This window comes from Calidris pugnax, unplaced genomic scaffold (assembly GCF_001431845.1).
Source record: "Calidris pugnax isolate Ruff unplaced genomic scaffold, ASM143184v1 scaffold38, whole genome shotgun sequence".
NCBI lineage: Eukaryota > Metazoa > Chordata > Aves > Charadriiformes > Scolopacidae > Calidris > Calidris pugnax.
In genome coordinates, this window is record NW_015090995.1 from 13,657,911 (window position 1) to 13,676,616 (window position 18,706).

Below are 18,706 nucleotides of genomic sequence, written 5' to 3' on the forward strand. Positions count from 1 at the left end.
TAAAGCTTTATTTTTATAAGAAGTATATCGGAATAGAAGTAGCTCATGTCCTCTCATGCTGGGGATACAACTACCTCCATGTCACAAAAAAAAAAAAAAAAAAAAATCAGATACCCACTTTTCTCATTTAAGAAAGTGGCTTTCCCTAAGCATTAGCAATCTAAATGTATTTACACTGGTGAAAACACTGAAAAAAACACTGAAAAGCTCTCTTACTGTAAGTTGTTGAGAAATTGCATTAAAAATTTAGATTCTTATGAAAGGCTTGCAGAAAGAAAATAAAAGTCTTATAAACACGTTCATAATAATTAAGGCAATATATAATAAATATTTGCTGAAAAATGTTTAAAAAAACAACCCAGCAACAGGCTGCACCATATTCTCTCCTCTGAAGTTCTCTCCAGAAAACAAAAATAGAAATGAAATATTAAAGTTCCAGTTGCATGCTAAAGTTAGATGAAGGAGAGCGATCTCCAAAATACTCAACCTTCACACTTTGTGAGACTAAGCACTAGGATTTGTATTACAGCATTACGAAATTTTACAATGCAGCAGAAACCTCTTATAGATCAGGCTTCAAGGAGCACCGAAGCTGACTATGAGCATGAGAACTATATATCCCCTTTCCTTATTGCTAAATCTTAATTCACTTAGGTTTCCAAGCAACAAAACATTTTTAGACAAAAGAACTGTCCTTTGTCGATATCAAAGAAAAACTGAAGCTACTAATCAACATACACTCATGTTTCTTAAAGCTATGGAATAGATTCTAGAATATGTAAGGGAATCCCAACTAAGTTATTAAAAACTCGACTATGACAAGAACTATGTATGAGGGAAATAGCAATAGAAGCCAACCCTACACTGACAAAAAATCCCACCTGCCTAACACTGAGCAAAGATAAAATTTTAGGTACTTACCTCTTTGGATAATCGCGTGAATACATCTCCTCCCCTGAGAAAATCCAATATTAAATATAGCTTCCCTTCAGTCTGAAAGGCTTAAAAAAAAATATAAATTAATCAATCGATGTGTAACAAAGATGATCTACAAAACAGATCTGAATGCTTTTCCAATTTGGGAATTCCAGTGAAAGAGAATACTTTTGTTATGGAACTGAAATAATTCAGCAGCACATGAGGTAATTTATTGAATAATTACTTGCTTCTTCACAGAAGACAATCTTAGTCATAAGAGATCATTAAAATACTGTTCTTTTATTTCTCCTTTGTCAAACAGGGAAACACCAAGTATGTGAATTATTGTGTTTTGGCTTTACTCAATGAAAAGTAAAAAAGATCTCTGTAGAACTTATAAGAATTTTCCAGGAAATCTTTTCATTTCCAAAGGACTTAACCTAAAACTTTTGTATACGTATGTATTTACATTTTTCAGTCCTGTGATTTAAACTTGCAAGAACCTAATTTGGGCACTAAAAGAGACACCACACAATTGAGAATGAACAAGATCAGCTATGCCTTCAAGTACTGAAAGAAAGTGTAGCATGAAAAAAATACCAACCATAGTGCAGTTTGACGATAAATGGATGATTTACTTCTACTAATATATCTCTTTCCATTTTTGTACGAACTCTATCCCGAACTGAGGGAAAAAAAAAAAAAAGAGAAAAAAAGACTAGTATGAAACAAATGTATTTGGCATCATACATATGGAGCAGAAATTAGCATATGGAAAGTCTTTGCTATCTAAAGAAATACTTTTCCTTGTTACATTATTTGTTTTTGAATTTTAAGTCTCCCACACAACACACACTTTCAGACAACTCTATTTCGTTTCTTACCTGTCCCAACTTCCTTAATGTGTACATTTTTCCCCCCAACACATCCTGATATTTTGTGATTAACCATATTAATTTCAAGAAAAAAAGCTCACATCTACACTTCCGGGCAGCTAACTTCAACCTCTGAATTAACTATCTGTACTGAATATGTATCTTCTGTCTCTTAAGATTACTTTTTTCTCTTCAACCTAGTAACAGTTGCTATTTACACACAGTGAAGTTGCATCCACTGAAGTGTCTTCTGAAAGCCAAAACAGTAAGTTAGTTTGCTATGGCACCTATAACAATAGGTAACTTTGCAATTTTAACCACAGTAGAGTTCTAACATAACAAAAGAAAAATTGTTTATGAAATTAGTTCATTTTAATGTAATGGAAAGTCTAAACAGAATTAAATAACACAATTTTAAACTTTGTAAAAGTACTTTTTACCACATAATTAAAGCTATCTGGCCAGATTTTAAATAATTCTTAAACATGAACTTACAAGTTACTCTAGAAAAAAAAAGCTACTTTCAGAGAAGAATTATAAACTCACTGAAAAATATTTAAGAGTAATAAAAGAATTTTAGACAGAAGTATTTTTAAGACTCATTTAAGATATACAGGTGTACTGAAAACTATTTTCTAAAGTTCCAAATCAAAAGATACACGTACCTTTTAAAGAAGCTTTTTTCAATACTTTCATCGCATAAAGTTGCCCAGCATCAGGACCAATTATTTTCCGTACGAGGAAGACCTGGTAATATAAACACCACTTTTAAAATCACTGTGAAAAATATTTTATGCAAACCTGACTAAAAACCATTACTACATCTTTACATTTAACTTCATTAATACAGACAAGGAGATAGCCTGTCCCTAATCCCATCCCATTCCTCAAAAACTCTGAGGAATGAAAAGATGCCAAATATTCTTAGCAAGTCTTTCTGCATAGACAAGCTTAGTAATCGAATAAGCAACTACCACAAAGGATTTACAAAACACCTATTTATTTCAGACAGTTTTCAGCATTCTTTCTTAAGTACACATCTTTGAAGAAAGGGCAAAATTACATTTCCTTAACCAGATTAGAGGTACATGCACCACCAAGCTCTCTCAAGTATTCAGACTGCTCATAAACTATACATTCTTTCCTATAGCAAGCCATTTAAATAAGTACTTATCAAATAAGTACTTAGATAAATGTATTTCTTTACATTAGTTTCTTGGAGAATGACCATTTTGCCTGGTCTGCCACCTCATAAGAGGCTTTTGAGGTTTAAGAGCCAAGTCTCAAATACGTAACAGGCTATATTAATGAATTCTGTAAGAGTGGTGAGATGAAAGCAAGGAAACCTTGCCATCTAAGATCAAAGCACCCCTTCCCTCTGGGAATAGCAACTCCAACAGGTTTTTCTGCTCTTTTTCTTTCCAGAGGAGTTTTGAAGATAGATGGTATATAACTTGACACTAAGAAAAGTGTAATATTAGACAAAATAATGCAGTACAAATACACCTATCTCCATTGACTAATATTCTAACTACTAGGTCTTTCAATTTACAAAATGGCTTGGTACGTGCTCCTGTTCTTTACTTGTTTTTCTTATAATTGCAATTATTAGTTATGGGGAATGTCTGTACTGTAAAAAAAATAAAAATGTACAAGGCACAAGAGAATGCCAAGAGATACCCAAAATTGCCTCTCTGATCTTACCTTACTCAGATTTTCATTAACACTAGATTTATTCACATATACTCTGTTGGAAATTATTAAATATCTAGAAATGATTTTTCGAGAAACAATCAAACAAGCTTTTCAAATTTTCCATTCTAGAATCAGAAATTTATACACTGTCACTGACTAAGTTGAATAAGGTTGGGAGAGAGGTTGTTTTTATTTTAAGCTCTGGTTAGAAGAAAAATATCATCAAGTTTCAAGATAATAGGCGGTTTACTTAAGTTTTGTCCAATGATTGACCTACAGCACTGCCCTCTTATATGATGCTTGATACTCATAGTAAGTAAAGGGAGTAATTCAAACATCAGCAAATAAGAAAACAGCTGTAGATTAATACACCCACAATTGTAAAAGTAAAATATCAATAAGCATGTACAAATATTTTAGTCCTTGATAATTAGCAGCTTGTAATAACGTTATGTAATTGAAGTACAAGTTACAAATTCTAGCTAGTAAGGACCGATATAGCAGCCACTGAACTATCTATTTATTTTGCAGATAGTCTCCATAATCCAGCATTTTGCAGAGGAAATACAATGGTGCCTTGTTCAATTGTAAAGCAAAATCAAGACAGGCACATCTTGTCCAAAGCGATTCACCTAAGCGAATGGAAGACCACTCTCAGTAGACCCGAGTGCTGAAGCCTCAGAAGTTATCAAAGGTTGAAGAAACTCAGTAACAGACATAAGATTTAACCCGTTATTTCTGCAAAGCAGTGTTAAATCCTGCATAGGTGTCAAAAAAGTCAGGCAGAGGATGGGCTGTAGCACTATACTAGCCAAAGCAAACAAACCTTGTGTTTGCTAAATCCAAAGGGAGATCCCTGGGAAATATGAACTGGAGAAAGAAAACAAACACCAGGAAAGCAACAGCTATTGATCTTTGGAGTTTGTTTTTTCTTTCCAATAGAACACAACAAATACTAGCTAAAAAGAGCTCTGTTCAGACGGGCAACAGTTACTGTCCAATTCTTAAAGCTGGTTTCTGAACCAAGTACCGCCAGGTTTCAAAAGCTCTAAAACAGACGTCTCACCAAGCTGGTGGGATTCCGAGCCAGAAGTCTGAACTCTGTAAGTAGAACCTGTCTGAGTCAGGGCTAAGATGTTCATACCAGATGTGCTGAACCCTAAGATAGCTTAAGACATCTCAAGTCAGGAGTAATAAATGCATGGAGCCTTTTAGTCCCTGAAGACAAGGGTATATGAAAGAATCGGCAAAAACACTACCAGATAAATGTTTCTTAAGCTGTAAAACATTAAGAAATATTTTAAAGTCTAAATTATTCTAAATTATCACTAATTCACAGAATGCCCTCCTAATGTCTCATTTTTTCCCCTCCTCTCATACAATTCTGTGTAGTTTTACTCCTGTCACAAAACAGACAAAAGCAGCAGAAGAACAGGAAAATGGAAACATACATAAAGCTGATTGTCTGGCTTTTGTGTGTTTCGAAAGATCCAGTTTAAGAGTTTGGGTTTAAAAAATAAATCAGCTTCTTATACATTATGATTAATATTTTAATTAATATGTTTCAAACTAGTGACTGAGACATTTGATTTTTAATTTCATTTCTGCGATGTGACACCAAGTGGCACATTACAAAAAAAAATTCCCATGTTTCTCCTATAACCTATTTAAATAATTATTTTAAATAATTGTTCATTTAGTGTCTTTTGGCTGTAGTAGTGTCTTTTGGCTGTAGGTCACTTGACAAATGCAGCAAAACACTGAAATACATTTCCCAGGTTATTTACTTTATTGTTACTTTGGTTCAAGTTCCAAACTACCACAATCATTCTTCTGTACCTACATCAATACAGATTTCATGCATTGAAGAAAATCAAACATTCACAGTGTCAAGTACCATCATTAACAGACAAATCACCATCTCCTCCAGAAGCCTCTATCGATCTTTATTACACTGCTGATGCCCCCCAAGCATCAAGCTAAACTACAGAAGATGCGAGGCAACCTATATGGAACAAAGATATTGTTCATTCTGATTCCTCACTACATGCTGCAATAAAGCCTTGAGGTAGTCAAAACCACCACGATTTTATTTCAAATAGCCATGGCATTAGGCAAACAAAGCTTGACAACACCAGAGCTGTTAAATAAAAGCCACCCCAACTCTATAACCCAAGTGGTAAAATGCCATGCTGTTGGTGCCATAGCTCCCACGAAGCTGCAGCTGCCAGTCCTGATGAACCACAGTTTGCTTTCACTGAACATAGAGGCTTGTAACTTCCCATGGCAGACCTAAAATTTGCTACTGACTCATTCTTTGCTGCCTAAACACTGAGGCTGTTGCCTCTCTGTCTCCGATATGATTTGGTGTCCTGCTATAAACAGTGCTCCCCTGGCACTACAGCAAGATTGGGAAAAAATGAAATTTGTCAATAGCTTTTCAAACATTCCCAGAGACTCTGCTATGTCACTGCCCTCTTTATCCAAAAACGTACTTGAGCTAACCTCTCCCAGGTTGACTGTCTGGAAAGGTCTATTGAGAAAGACATTGCTTTTCCTCTAAAAAAGGTGAAGTCAGAAAGGCTGTCATAGTAAAAACAAGAACAAAAAAAACCCCACCCACATTGACCAACTGCAAAACAAGATGGGTAACTTCCTTCAAACCATGGAAATTTCCACAAGATATCTACCTATACTCAGATTTGTCAGGTTTATACCCAACCTCATAGTATTATAGAAATAAGGGGAGTAAAACATCAATAAGACAAAGCAAGTTCAAAGTGGACATCAGATGAAAACAGTTTGTTATCTTACCTTTCCAAATGATCCCTGACCAAGAACCTTAAGTAGTTCAAACTGTGCTGGATCTGCTTTCTCACATCCTTCTTTCACATGATGCGTAATAGGAATTTCTTTCACACTTCCTTCATCCTATTATTTCAAGGCAAAAAAAAAAAATACAGCAATGAACAGGCCTTAATTTTCCTGAAATAATCTTAATGAAATCTGAATTGAATTTCATCATTTCAGGTAATTACTGCTTTTCACAGCAGCAAATAATAAATAAGGTCATTCAGTTGTAGCTAAAGGAATATGCATTGTTTGAGGAGCATAAATAAGATATGAGTCATCTTAAGAGCTCTGCAAATTCTTGCATCCAACAGAAGAAACAGTTCTAGAGTGCAGAGCTCGTGCAAAGACCACCCCGTGTGGAGACCTCCTTCAGAAAGCTGAGGGTAATTTGGAAGTAGGTAAAAGATTTAGTGTTCTGTTGACTTTTTCCTGTTACTCTCACCTTTATCAAAGCAGGGCACAGCAGCTACAGTTGTGAAAAGACAAACATTCATGATGAAAACAAATCAGATGATGTATTGCAGCTTTTATGGTGCAAGAGAAGCTTCTGTGAGCCAAAACAAGATGTCTAAATAAGCACCTTGAAACTACAAACTACGTGCTAAAACCTACAACAGCAAGCTCAGCTTGCATATAGAAAAGGAGCGGCACCTCTCAAGCCCTATGAAGAATAGCAATGAACTTCTTATACACAGGAAACACACCCCTATCACAACAGAAAATCCCATCTAATTTGCAGTACTTAGCTTTTAGGGTATCCAAATGATTATTAACGGTCCTCCTATCCTCTCTTTAGGTCTTCACCTTGAAAGCTTCTCTTAGTAGACTTACACCCTTACCAGCCCACAGTGCATTGCTCTCACTCAATTCCAAGTAGAACACCATCATAAAAGGACCTCACCACTTGATGAAACCGTTTAAAGGAAGAACATCATTCTATAGCCAAGTTGGCTACAGAAAGTCTTGCTGCCCAAGACCATGCATGAAAACTTATAATTAGCATTATCAGACTTGAACCTGGAGTACCTAGATGAAATTCTCTAGGTGGGTTTACACAGGAATTCAAGGCTGAAATCTACGTACACATCCAATGCGTAGGTACTTGCTGCAATAATTAAAAAACAGGAGGGGGGGGCAATCATCACACTGCATGAAACGTCTTAAGCGTTAATTGCTTTGTTTGTCCAGACAGGGAAAGAAAGAGGTCAAACTAACACCTTAGTACATTCACAAACTGTATTCCAGCTGTTATCACATGAGTCCTTTCCCCTCCCTGTTCACAAAAAAGCAGCCGACATACACTTGATGATACAGTGTATACATCCCAACTTCATTTCATCCGTCCATCCTGTTGACTATGAAGATACATATTCATATGAAAAACGCACACATCTTTTCATTTTTATTTATTTTCTTAAACACATGCCTGGAATGTAAGGCAGGTAAGAACACTAGCATTTCAAGTCATCCAGTGACAGACGAAAGCAGCAAGTTGTCTAGTTATACACCAAGTTGCACAACAGCCTTAATGGCTGGTTCATTCTATGAAATATGTAAATACTCTGCTTAGAAGCCTTTTGACTTCACCATCATAATTTGTATTCCTTAACACTGTGAACTTTTGCATAAGAAAAGATCTTCCAGAGTTCACCTGCTCTTTTGTTTATCACCCACCCTGAGTCATTAGCCCGTGACATCACATGCGGTTGCTGCGGAAACTGAGTATTTCTAAGCATAAACCGAGGAGAAAAATGTTTTCCATGCAAATAAAGAATAACTTGATATATATGAATTGAGTTACTTTATAAAAAGTGCTTTACCTTCATAATAGATGTCTATATAATTTCACCTACTTAACTACCATTAAAATATTAAAAGTTGCAATGACTGAAGTATAGAAAGACCGTTGCATCATCAACAAGAAATGAGAAGGTAACAAGTTGAACAGATACATAAGCCAGTTTCATTTTCATTTCTAGTTTGGCTTCCATGAACTGCAAATTCATTTATCTGATTCTGTGCTCCGTTGCTTGAGCAGCAAGTCTATTTCAGGGCTCAGGTACCGGCTCCCCCTGAGCCGCCTTGCACAAGAGGTAACTATTCCCAGCAGGTTCAACAGAAGACAAAGCACCGAAAGAAACGCCACAATCGGTTACGGCTTTGTGCCATCTTACTTCATCACAGCTTGACTGGTATGTAGCTCCAAGGACCTAACAAACAAGCTCAGCAACATCCTTCTGGTTCAAGTACAGTGAAAGATTGAGACAACCCATTGCTCATCTTTCCTACCTGTAAGATGACAATGACACTGACGGTTTATTTGCTTACTCCACACAAGGAAATGTACAAGCACCACATCTTTCTACCCCCAAGAGTTTATTCTCCAAATCACTTACATAAAAAAATTATTATTGCAATACAAAGCAGTGGTTACAGCTGGGAAGTAGATCTACTTGATACCTTTTTCCATGATCCTGATCAAAAAAATATATGGATGGGCGTGTTGAAAAATGATGGCTGTTTTTTCCATGACAAGTCAGGCAGTTCACCACATAACAGAATTAGCCTAAAGTTTAGTCCAATATTTAGCCAGCATACACAACACTGATCTTCACCACGTCCTAAATATGCACATCACCAAGGCACTAGATAAAAAATCATGCTCAACAGAGTTTATTTGGGATTTTTCTACATAAAAGTTAAATTAACATATCAGTGAAAAAATTAATTCTGTTCTAAAATAGCAGGAATTAAGCACCTTCTAGATGAACGTACAGCAACTACATTAAAAAACACAAAGGAAGAACAGACAACAGTGTAATAAGAGCAACATTAAGCACACAGTGTATAAAAGGTTCGAGGTTGGACAAAGCATCTTCCGAGGCTGAGGGATGTGTAAACGCACCCTCTCCAGCACACAGAATCTGTTTTCCATAAAGCACTGCCTCATGCAACAAACTGTCCCAAACAAGGCACTTCTAGACCCTAACAAGGTATTAATTTTCAAAATCATCTTTGAGAATTAGAGCCTCTTCAGATCTGGTCAAATAAAATGATAGGTTTAAACGTTATTAAAGAGCAGGGAATGCATAAATTTTGCTTCAAAAGGAAATCATGCTGAGTGTCTAAAGTGAACATCTATCAAACATACTTACGTGGTAGGAATACGGTTCGCCTTCTTCCATAGGCTCATCTGCCATTTTAAGGCCATTTAGCTGGAGAGAAGGAAGGGGAATGCAGAAGAGAAAGAGGAAAAAAAAAAGAAACAAACAGAAAACAACATTAAGACCTAACAATTTCAAATAAGCAGAGTTCATAATTTGACCAATTTACATTTCAGAGCACAGAAGTGAAAACTGGTGTTCTTGTTGCTCTAATTTAAACCTGTAGTTTCAAGCAAATACTACTGCTTAGTAGTTACATTTAGCTCTCCCCTATGTATCATGTAACTTATCCCTTCGTAAAATGCCATCCAGTAGTTACTTAATTGGAACTAATTTAAAATTCCTTCTTTAAAAGCTATAGATACCATCCATACCAGATAAAGATAACACTAATGTAAAATTCTTCCATTAAGCACAAAAATTGTGTTGCAGATGCTTTTTGGAAACCTAAAATCATAAGATCTCCTGCTGATTAGTGTGCAGTTTAAGGAAGATTTAAAAATGATTTCAAGTCCTCTGGGGGCAAGAGGGAGAAGCGCAAGATCAGGCAGAATAGAGGACACATACCACAGAATTCTTATGTACAAAATTAATTATCCATTTCCTTAAAAAATTAGATTCCTCTAAAAATTTGCTTGCATCAAAAGTTATTTAAATATCTAACAGAATACTCAAACTTTAACAAAGTACTTTTAGAAACTGTACATTAAAATATTTGTGGATCAAGTTCAAAAATAACACCTTTAAGAGGCAAAAAAAGTATTATAAGCATCTGGACAGAAGCAAATAAACGACATGCTCTCAAATGAGCATAATACTTGCCAGCATTTGCCCACCCCCCTTGCACACACTTCAAACAACAAAGAAGGTATCAAGCCCCCAGCCACAGTAAAAAGAGTTTAATTTATAGGTATTTAGTTTAAAGCTCTCCCTAAGTAACAAACAATCCAATGCTTTTTAACAACTGAAACAAAAAAAATATTACAGAAATATAAAGACATGCTCTGTTTCAACATGCAAAGCATTAATTAAAAACTGGAAATACCTGACAAAATAGGTGAAGCCAATTATGGATTTTGTTAGTGATAATTGCTAATTTATTTATATGGTAATTGCTCAGCAGCCCTACCTTCATGTGGCATAGATCTCACAAAACAAAATACTAACTAGAATTAACCTAAGACAACTCAAACTACTTTCTCCTGAAAACCTTCTTCAGAGAAGGTGAACCAATAAAGCTCTTAGACCAGGCAATGACTTTTTTTTTTCTTGTACTTCTGAATTTATCTAAAATACATGCCTAAGATACCACAATATGGTATGATTATCAGTTTCTGAACTGGTAAAACACAGGACTACAAAGAATCTTGAAATGCCATCTAGACCATGCCCCTGTTTAAAAACAAAACACAGAACTCGACAAACAGGTAGGGCTGAAGGGACAGGTTTCTATCACCATGACTGCGTCATCTAAGCAACCCTCAGCCACTGCCACTGCTGCTTCTAGGACTCTTGATTTCAAGTAGAGCTTTTAAGAGCTAAGTCCTAAATTAATGACTCTGATAAAATTAACTCTCCAGTTTTTGTATCAAGATACTGGCACCTATTTTTGGACTATATCTTCACTGGAAAAAAGTCAAGGAAAGTAGCACGAGGCTTTGGTTACTTTCACTCTTCTCCAAGTTTCTATTTATTTTAACCACACTTTACACACATACTCTTCACATTAACTATAAACCATCAGTTTAACCCAGTGCTGGCATATTCGACACATGGTCGTCATTCATACATATCATGCATTTCCACCCTAATTTCTCAAGGCCAAAAATCACTAACCTGTTAACCTGAATTCAAAAACCTCACATACATTACAGAAAGCAATGCTACTCATTTGCTACATAATATTTTTATTTTTGCATAATTTTTTTTTCCAAATTAAATAATGGGAGGAATAAGACACCTGCTATACTCACTATTGTATGAATTAATTCAATGCATCAAGAAATAATGCCAAAGTTCATACCAGATATGAACCCCAACCTCATTTCAGACAATTCACTGCCATGCGATTTCTTTTCACAATATCACCAGATTACATTCAAGCCTCAATTCATGCAAGGCCCAAAGTTGTCCTAAAATCTTAGCTGGACCTGGTAAGAAAATGAGTTTCCACTCCAGGTACTCAGAAATATACGATACAATTCCTCACTCGTGGGCTTTAATGTCATTTAGCGTGTGTTTATTTTTTTTTTTCCCTCCTTTAAATATGGTCAACGTTTTCCAAGGTGTTTTACTTAAATTTAAGCTCTGGAACCAATACCACTAGCCAGAAGAATTGCAGATACACTGAAAACAGCAGCTTAACAACAGGCAATCAGATACAGAAAGCTGTCACTGCTGGAATGGGGTTTTGACCCAAAAATCAGCATGTTATTTGATCTACACAGCTCCTGAGCACGACATGTAAGCATACTTCCCGCTTTATAGCGAATCAAATATAGTAAGTTATTGGATTTTTATGGCAGGTAATCAAATGTCATCTTAATTAACAATTTCCTATCGTACACATTTCCCCATCACTGTTGCTCATGTCTTGGTTTTTTTCCTGTCCAGACTCTGTAACTACAGAGACTGGGACGCTTGCCAATTTTTAGTCCAAAGAATTTTATGTTCAAGTGCATGAATCTACTTTTATTGCCTGATGTACACGACTACACTTTTGCCTTAATTGTTTGTGAACCCTGGTGACTGTCCATTAAAAAAGAAAACAACAAACAACAAACCCACTGAATCGCAACCCGAAGTCTAGTAGTTTGTTAGTTATTCAGGTAGAAAATTCAATGACAGAAATCAAATCATTACTGTTCTGTACAGTTACTTACACTGGCCAAGTTTCAGTAACAAGGAGTTTCCACTGTACCCCGTATTAAGCAAAAAAGAGAAGTTACAATTAATACTTAATTCCCACCTCTATGGAAACCAAATAAAAAATTCTGCTTCTGCAGCCAAGAGGGACCCCTTTCAGTGATTTAATACTGAATATTTATGCACAAACATGTATAGAGGTTAAAATAGTTCTGTTCTAAGTCATTACTTACTATTTATTATTGAGAATTAGAAAGCACATATGTCTATAAAGACAACAGGTGAAAGGAAGCAAGTACCATTATTCTAAGGAGATTCTTTCATCCTTGAATCATTTTCTCATTCAGTACTGCTGAAGTCCTACAACTAACTGAACATTTCAAATATTAACTTTCCTTAAAAACTAAAAACTCAGACTTTAGGCAAACAGTATCAATATTTTCCTAATAAAAAAAACTTAGAGAAAGTATACCATATTATTGATCAGTATAAAAATAACCAAAGTCACTACATAAAAAAGAGATGAGAACAAAGTTAGGGTCAGACAACCTGGCAGCTAAGGAACTTACTTTTCCAGAAGTGCAGGCTAAGAGACCCAATTCTCCGATGCCAAACTGCCTCTGAGGTAACACAGTGCAATCTGCCTTCTGACTTAAATAGCTGCCATGGATCCCATGACTAGCTGGGACTATACCCTATTACCTTGGGAGAATATCCAAAGGGCTTTTGTGGGCTGGTAAAAAGCTTAACTACTATTGCACATGTTTTTCCTCTGGTAATTACAGCAGAACAGAGCAATACCAGTATTACCAAAGATTAGAACCATCTTCCCCCCATATTAAGGATGTTTTAACAGTTTACATGGTAAATGCATTATGGTTTGGTGGCTCCATAGGTTTTGGCTGAAAGAAGCTAGATGAATGGACAGCAAAAATGCCTAACTACAAAGAATAACAGTAGAAGATTTAAAGCTTGTTCATTCTGCCCTCTTCTTATGTGCCTTCATTTAGATATTCAGACAGAAATAAAAATTTTATAAAAAAAAACAGAAGTTGGAATTTTATAATCACAGTATTACTAGAAGTAGAAAGTGCTATTCATCACCACTCATGTATGATCTAGTCTGGCTTCAATCAGGTAAAATTCTACATAGGGATCGACAAAAGCTTCTGCATCCTCCACAGTTCCTCCTTCACTGCACTCAATTTGCTAAGCTACTGCAGCTACAGTTGCCAGACCTACACCTCTCAACAAGCACAAGACAAACCAGTTTGCTTCCCCACATACAAAAGTATTACTTCAAATACTTATTTCAAAATGTGAGAGTGGAAGCTTACATTAGAAACCCCAATTACTTTGAAAAGACTTTAGAAAAAAAAATCCTTTGAAAAAAAATCCTGTTAAGACAACCACATTTGTTCCTCATTTATTTTGAATTACAACTGCAGAGAGTTTGCATCATTAATTTAATTAGCAACACACTGGCCTACTGAATCTTATTTCCTGAGACAGGTTTGAGAAATCTGGGGGTTCTGTGCACAGCCAAACAAGTAGGGGCTTTATTATTCTTTAAAAAACATCTAAAAGTCACTGTGAACAAAACTGAAGCTTCAAGGCACCTGTTCTTTCTATAAAACATCCACAGCTTTTCTCCATACAACAGTTAGGGTTTTTCTGGTGGTTTTTTTTTTTCTTTTCCAAAGTAGACATTGTTATTGCATGCAGGTGCCCAAGCTGGATTCAGTGCTCTTTACTACCTGGGTTCACGTGCTTTTGGGAAGGGAAAATTTCCCCCAGTACAGAAACCAGCCCCATGACATGGAAGACGAAGCAGTGACTAAGGCTACCCATCACAGAATTACACCAGCCACAGCCCAGTCCCACCCCACCACGATGTGACCAGAGGAAGGATGTCTCCCTGATGGTAGTGCCCACGTGAGACTCTGCAGGTCTACGCTGAATTTTCTTCTCAACCCCATGCTAGTCTACGTTCCTCAGCTCCTCCCACAAAAGGAAGAGGGCAGGTAACTCACTCTCTCATTAAACATACCAAGAGAGGAAGATAAAGCCACCTGCATTAAAAAAAAAAACCCTGTAAAATACTTAAACCCGTAATCAATTACAAGGGAAAGTTATAAAGTTCTTTTCCTGTGGCAAATAAATCATACATTCAGACAGGATAACAAACCTTCAGCCACACATAATTACTGATTTTAAGAGAACATTTTGATCCTTCCCATTACGGGAGATCAGGGGAGAATTACGTGTGTCTCAGACTAGTCACAGCAATGACAAGACACAAACCGAACTGTAAACACAGGGATCACTGAGCTAGAAAAGGACTTGAGATCTTTTCACTGCTGCCTGTCTGGGAGATGACAGGAACTCCATAATCAAAGGGCATAAAGCAGCCACGCTGGAAATCATGCTTAATGGCAGATTAAAGAATACTGGAAAAGCGTAAGATTTAAACTTCATGAAAACAACATATTTAAAATTTTATTCTTAATGTAGTAAAGAAGTACATCTATGTAAGTATTAAAATTCTATATACTATGAGTTAACAAATCTTACCATTCTTTTGATTTAGGGTTATTGCAAAGTCTCTCTAAAGCTATTCTGTGGGAACTGAGGTGAGCTTTCTTGAACAGACCCCCTACTCCATTTAGAGACTCACCACAGCAGATTTCCAAAGTGATCTTCAAAACTGGTATACCAAAACAGAATTATTATTGTTATATTGCAGCACTTTTCAATGCATAAAGATACTCATTGTTTTCCTTCTAAGAGTATTAATGTGCTTGCTTTTCTTTAAGGCAGTTCGTTCTCATAAGTCTTTATAAAAACTGTACATTGTTGCAATGGCTGAGGGCACTTAGTTCAAGCTACATGCAATACTACTACTTTTTTTCTTACCATACCACCACCTAATTGTGGAGATTTTCAGAGATGCACAAAACTAGGTAGCTGAGTCATCCATGTCGCTGCCAGTAATTACTCACAAAGGAGTTATGCAACTCCTAACACTGACAAAATTCAGTGGCCTTTGACAGACCAGACTCAGAACATGCTTAAGAGGACAGGCTACAAACACTGGCCAAAATCGAAGTTGTATTTGTTTAAACTGGCACAGGCAACAGATTATGTACAACAGCAGCAAAGATCAACTCATGAACGTGCCTTTTGGAAGGCAGCAACTTCCAATGCAGCCCAGTTTTCTAGCAGAATACTTTAATTTCTGGTAACTTTGTTCTTTCAGCTTTGTCTTCCTTGTCACCATCAGCCAATTAGGCAACTGGCTTCTGAAGCATTTATTTCAAAAATAAATATATGAGGTTGCACTTATACAATTCACAATATTAATGTATTGCAAACAACATACACTTATGTCAATTATACTTTTCCTTTTAAATGCAAGACTACTACTATTAAATGGGCAGAAAATTCCAAAATTACTGTATTCTGCCCAGTTCAAAGTACTCTTGCACTTCATTCAGCTTGGTGAACAAAATGCTAACATTAACTTTCCTGTTTCTTTATAGATTGCAATCGTATTTCAATAATCTACAACAATTGATTATAAACCAACACCCTACTGTCTATTTTCTATTAACATGAAAATAATTAATAATCTTCTATTTAGGAGGAAAGAAGCCCTCTCAACATTTGAAGCTTAAACTGCATAACACTGGCCCTTTCTACCTACGCTTAAGGAACTCCCAGTCACAGAACTGCTTCACAAGAGACACTGCCATAGGAATATAAGAGCAGACAGGAACAGCACAGCGTATGGTCCAAAATGTAACCCTTAGCACACTCAAAGACCACCAAGAGGAAAAGGCCAAAATAATTCAATCCTAAAGTTCTTGCAAAGTTTCATGTTGTTTTTATGCCTTGAAGCATGAAAATTTGTCTCCCACCTTCAAGATCACATCCTTCCTTTGCCAACTGTTTTTACTTCAAGTCGACATGAGCACTACTTCCCTGGCAATGCACTTATTTCTAATAACACAATCCTAACTTCAGTCAACAAGCAGATTCCTCAAAGAGAACTGTTTCTCAAATTTTTCCTCCTATGCTACAACTGATGGACAAGAGCACTTGTAAGCACAAATAAGTTTGTCTTCAAAATCGAGGAGGTCACTGAGATCTACCAGATCACCAACATAAGGTTGTCGTAAGTACTATAGGCTCTATACTATAATTCTATAAAATTTACGTGAAGAATCCAAACCAAAAATTCCTTTTAACATAAAATAAACCTTTGTTAAATTCCCAAACGACACAAACATAGACTTCTAACAAGTGGAAAGTACTACATATCCCTCAGATGCACTTAATATAAAGTTTTATGGCAATAACAAGTATTTGTTAATGTAATTTGGAACTTCATGCACAACTTGAAGAAACTGGTTGCGGTACAAACAGTCTCAAATGCTGCTAGCCAAATGTAATCAGAGCACAACTGAAATAGTTTTACACAGACCCTATTAAGTAAGAAGTTCACGTACGGGCTTGAGGAAAAGACAATTTAAACAAGTGTTGCAATCAGTTGCCTTCAGATGTTAGGAACAGAGAGCTATTTCAGCTAGACATTCACCATCCTATGCCCTGTTAGCTAGATGAGCGTGACTTCAGAGCCAGGCTCCTACGGCGGTGCACTGTCAAGCTCACATCTCTTTATTAGCCCAAGCCCAGTAAAGTATGTGAAGATGCCTGAAACACCACCACAAGCAGCTGCACCACCTGTCTGACCTTTGCTGCACTGAAACTAGGGCTGGTTTTCCAGCCTCTTGCTAACTGCCAACACAGCATTTATTGCAAAACCTGTACACAAGGACAGGACTGAGCACAATACTCCGAAAATTGCACCAGCCTTGGTGGAGGGGTATTTGTCCAGCCAAAAAATACCAAGAGATGCATAATAACCACAAATGATCACATTTCAGCTATAATACTGCAATATTGCAATACAAGCTTGCAATACAAAATAAGTTTAATTATTTTAGCACTGATGTATCACAATATTCTTAATGAACAGATCAACAGAGCTAAGAGAGTTCTCAGACCTTCAAGAAGCTTCATACCTTAACTACAGCATACTATTTTTACAAACCAAGGGATTAATAAATAAGCTTTAATACTTCTGCTGACTTTTTAATCCTTACCTGTAGCTTCACCAACATAATCAGGATTTCTCTAATATTAAGGTACAGGGACTGCATCAAGCACTATTAGATCATTAGAATATTTTAAAGTTGTCAACATGTAGCAGCCATGGCATAGAAATGCATGTCCAGTAATTACAGGACTTGGAAGTGGCACTTTGTAGACACAGAAAATAAAACGAACCCTAAGAAATTTAAAGCCTCATGGCTTTATTTCTACTGTAAATTATTGGGGTTTTTTTTACATTTTTATTAGAAAACAAAATTTCACCAATTTCCTTTAAAGGATATCCTTTCACTCTTCCCCAAACTTTTAACCTATGCCTCTTTTGTGTGCTTTTGTACTGAGAGATGAGTTTGCTACAGACCTTTTTACTTACGATAAGAAGAGCCTACTGCATCACAGAAAGCAAGTCCAACCAGTTTTAAGACGCTTTATTAAGATAACATCTTTTGTGAGTCTAATACACCTAGGTGTAATCTTTTATTTGTCATACTTGATGATACTTGATATGCAATCCTATGCTTCTGACTTAAAAGTGCAAAAGTTTTAATCCTTGAACGTCACATTCTGCTGAGATACGTGCATATTACCAGTTTCACCATTTAATTATTTGGTTTTAAATAGCATTTGGTACTTGCTTACGGATGCACCTAGAGTGCTAAGCTCAAAAGACACTCTCGAAGTTGTTCCTCGTTCCTCACAACATCCAAGCTTCCAAACCCCTGTCACACACTCCTGCTTCGTCCTGTCAGCTGCGTGCATGATAATTATCCTATATATATCCAACGAAAAAGCGAAAGGACTTCTCCCAGCGACAACCTGCCTGGGTGCGCACCCAGCTCAGTACAATCACATTTTCAGAAGTTAAAGCAACTTTCCACAGGAGCTACGGCCACAAACCCCAGAGCGCACAGAAACCCTCCGGAGCTGCAGGAGAGCCGGGCAGCGGCGGCTGTGACACGAACACAAAGCACGCCGGCCTCCGCTGCTCTCTAACAGGCGTTATTCCTCCCAGCTCGGCCGGCTCCGCTCTAACTCCGCACGTGTTACCGCTGCGCCCCGCCGGGGACCGCCGTTCCCCTCCGCTTCCCGCACCCGGGGGCCGCGGCCCGGCCGCCCGCCCTGCGCCCGCCGGGCCGGGAGGCCGCGGCCCCCGAGGGAGGC

At 37.0% G+C, this 18,706-nt stretch overlaps 1 protein-coding gene across 2 annotated transcripts in view; it reads right to left on the reverse strand.

The window, feature by feature from the left end:
* The window catches only part of RPS6KA6 (ribosomal protein S6 kinase, 90kDa, polypeptide 6), a 37,869-nt gene that overhangs the window by 18,727 nt on the left and 436 nt on the right, over positions 1–18,706 (reverse strand). The window contains exons 2-6 of one of the 2 annotated variants that reach the window (XM_014955156.1): positions 9,497–9,556; positions 6,303–6,419; positions 2,459–2,540; positions 1,523–1,603; positions 922–1,001 (exon numbers count right to left, since the gene is read on the reverse strand). In XM_014955156.1, the coding sequence (XP_014810642.1) occupies positions 922–1,001; positions 1,523–1,603; positions 2,459–2,540; positions 6,303–6,419; positions 9,497–9,556 (420 nt within the window). The remainder of the gene's footprint in view (positions 1–921; positions 1,002–1,522; positions 1,604–2,458; positions 2,541–6,302; positions 6,420–9,496; positions 9,557–18,706) is intronic. The other variant, XM_014955158.1, reaches the window with a different exon arrangement.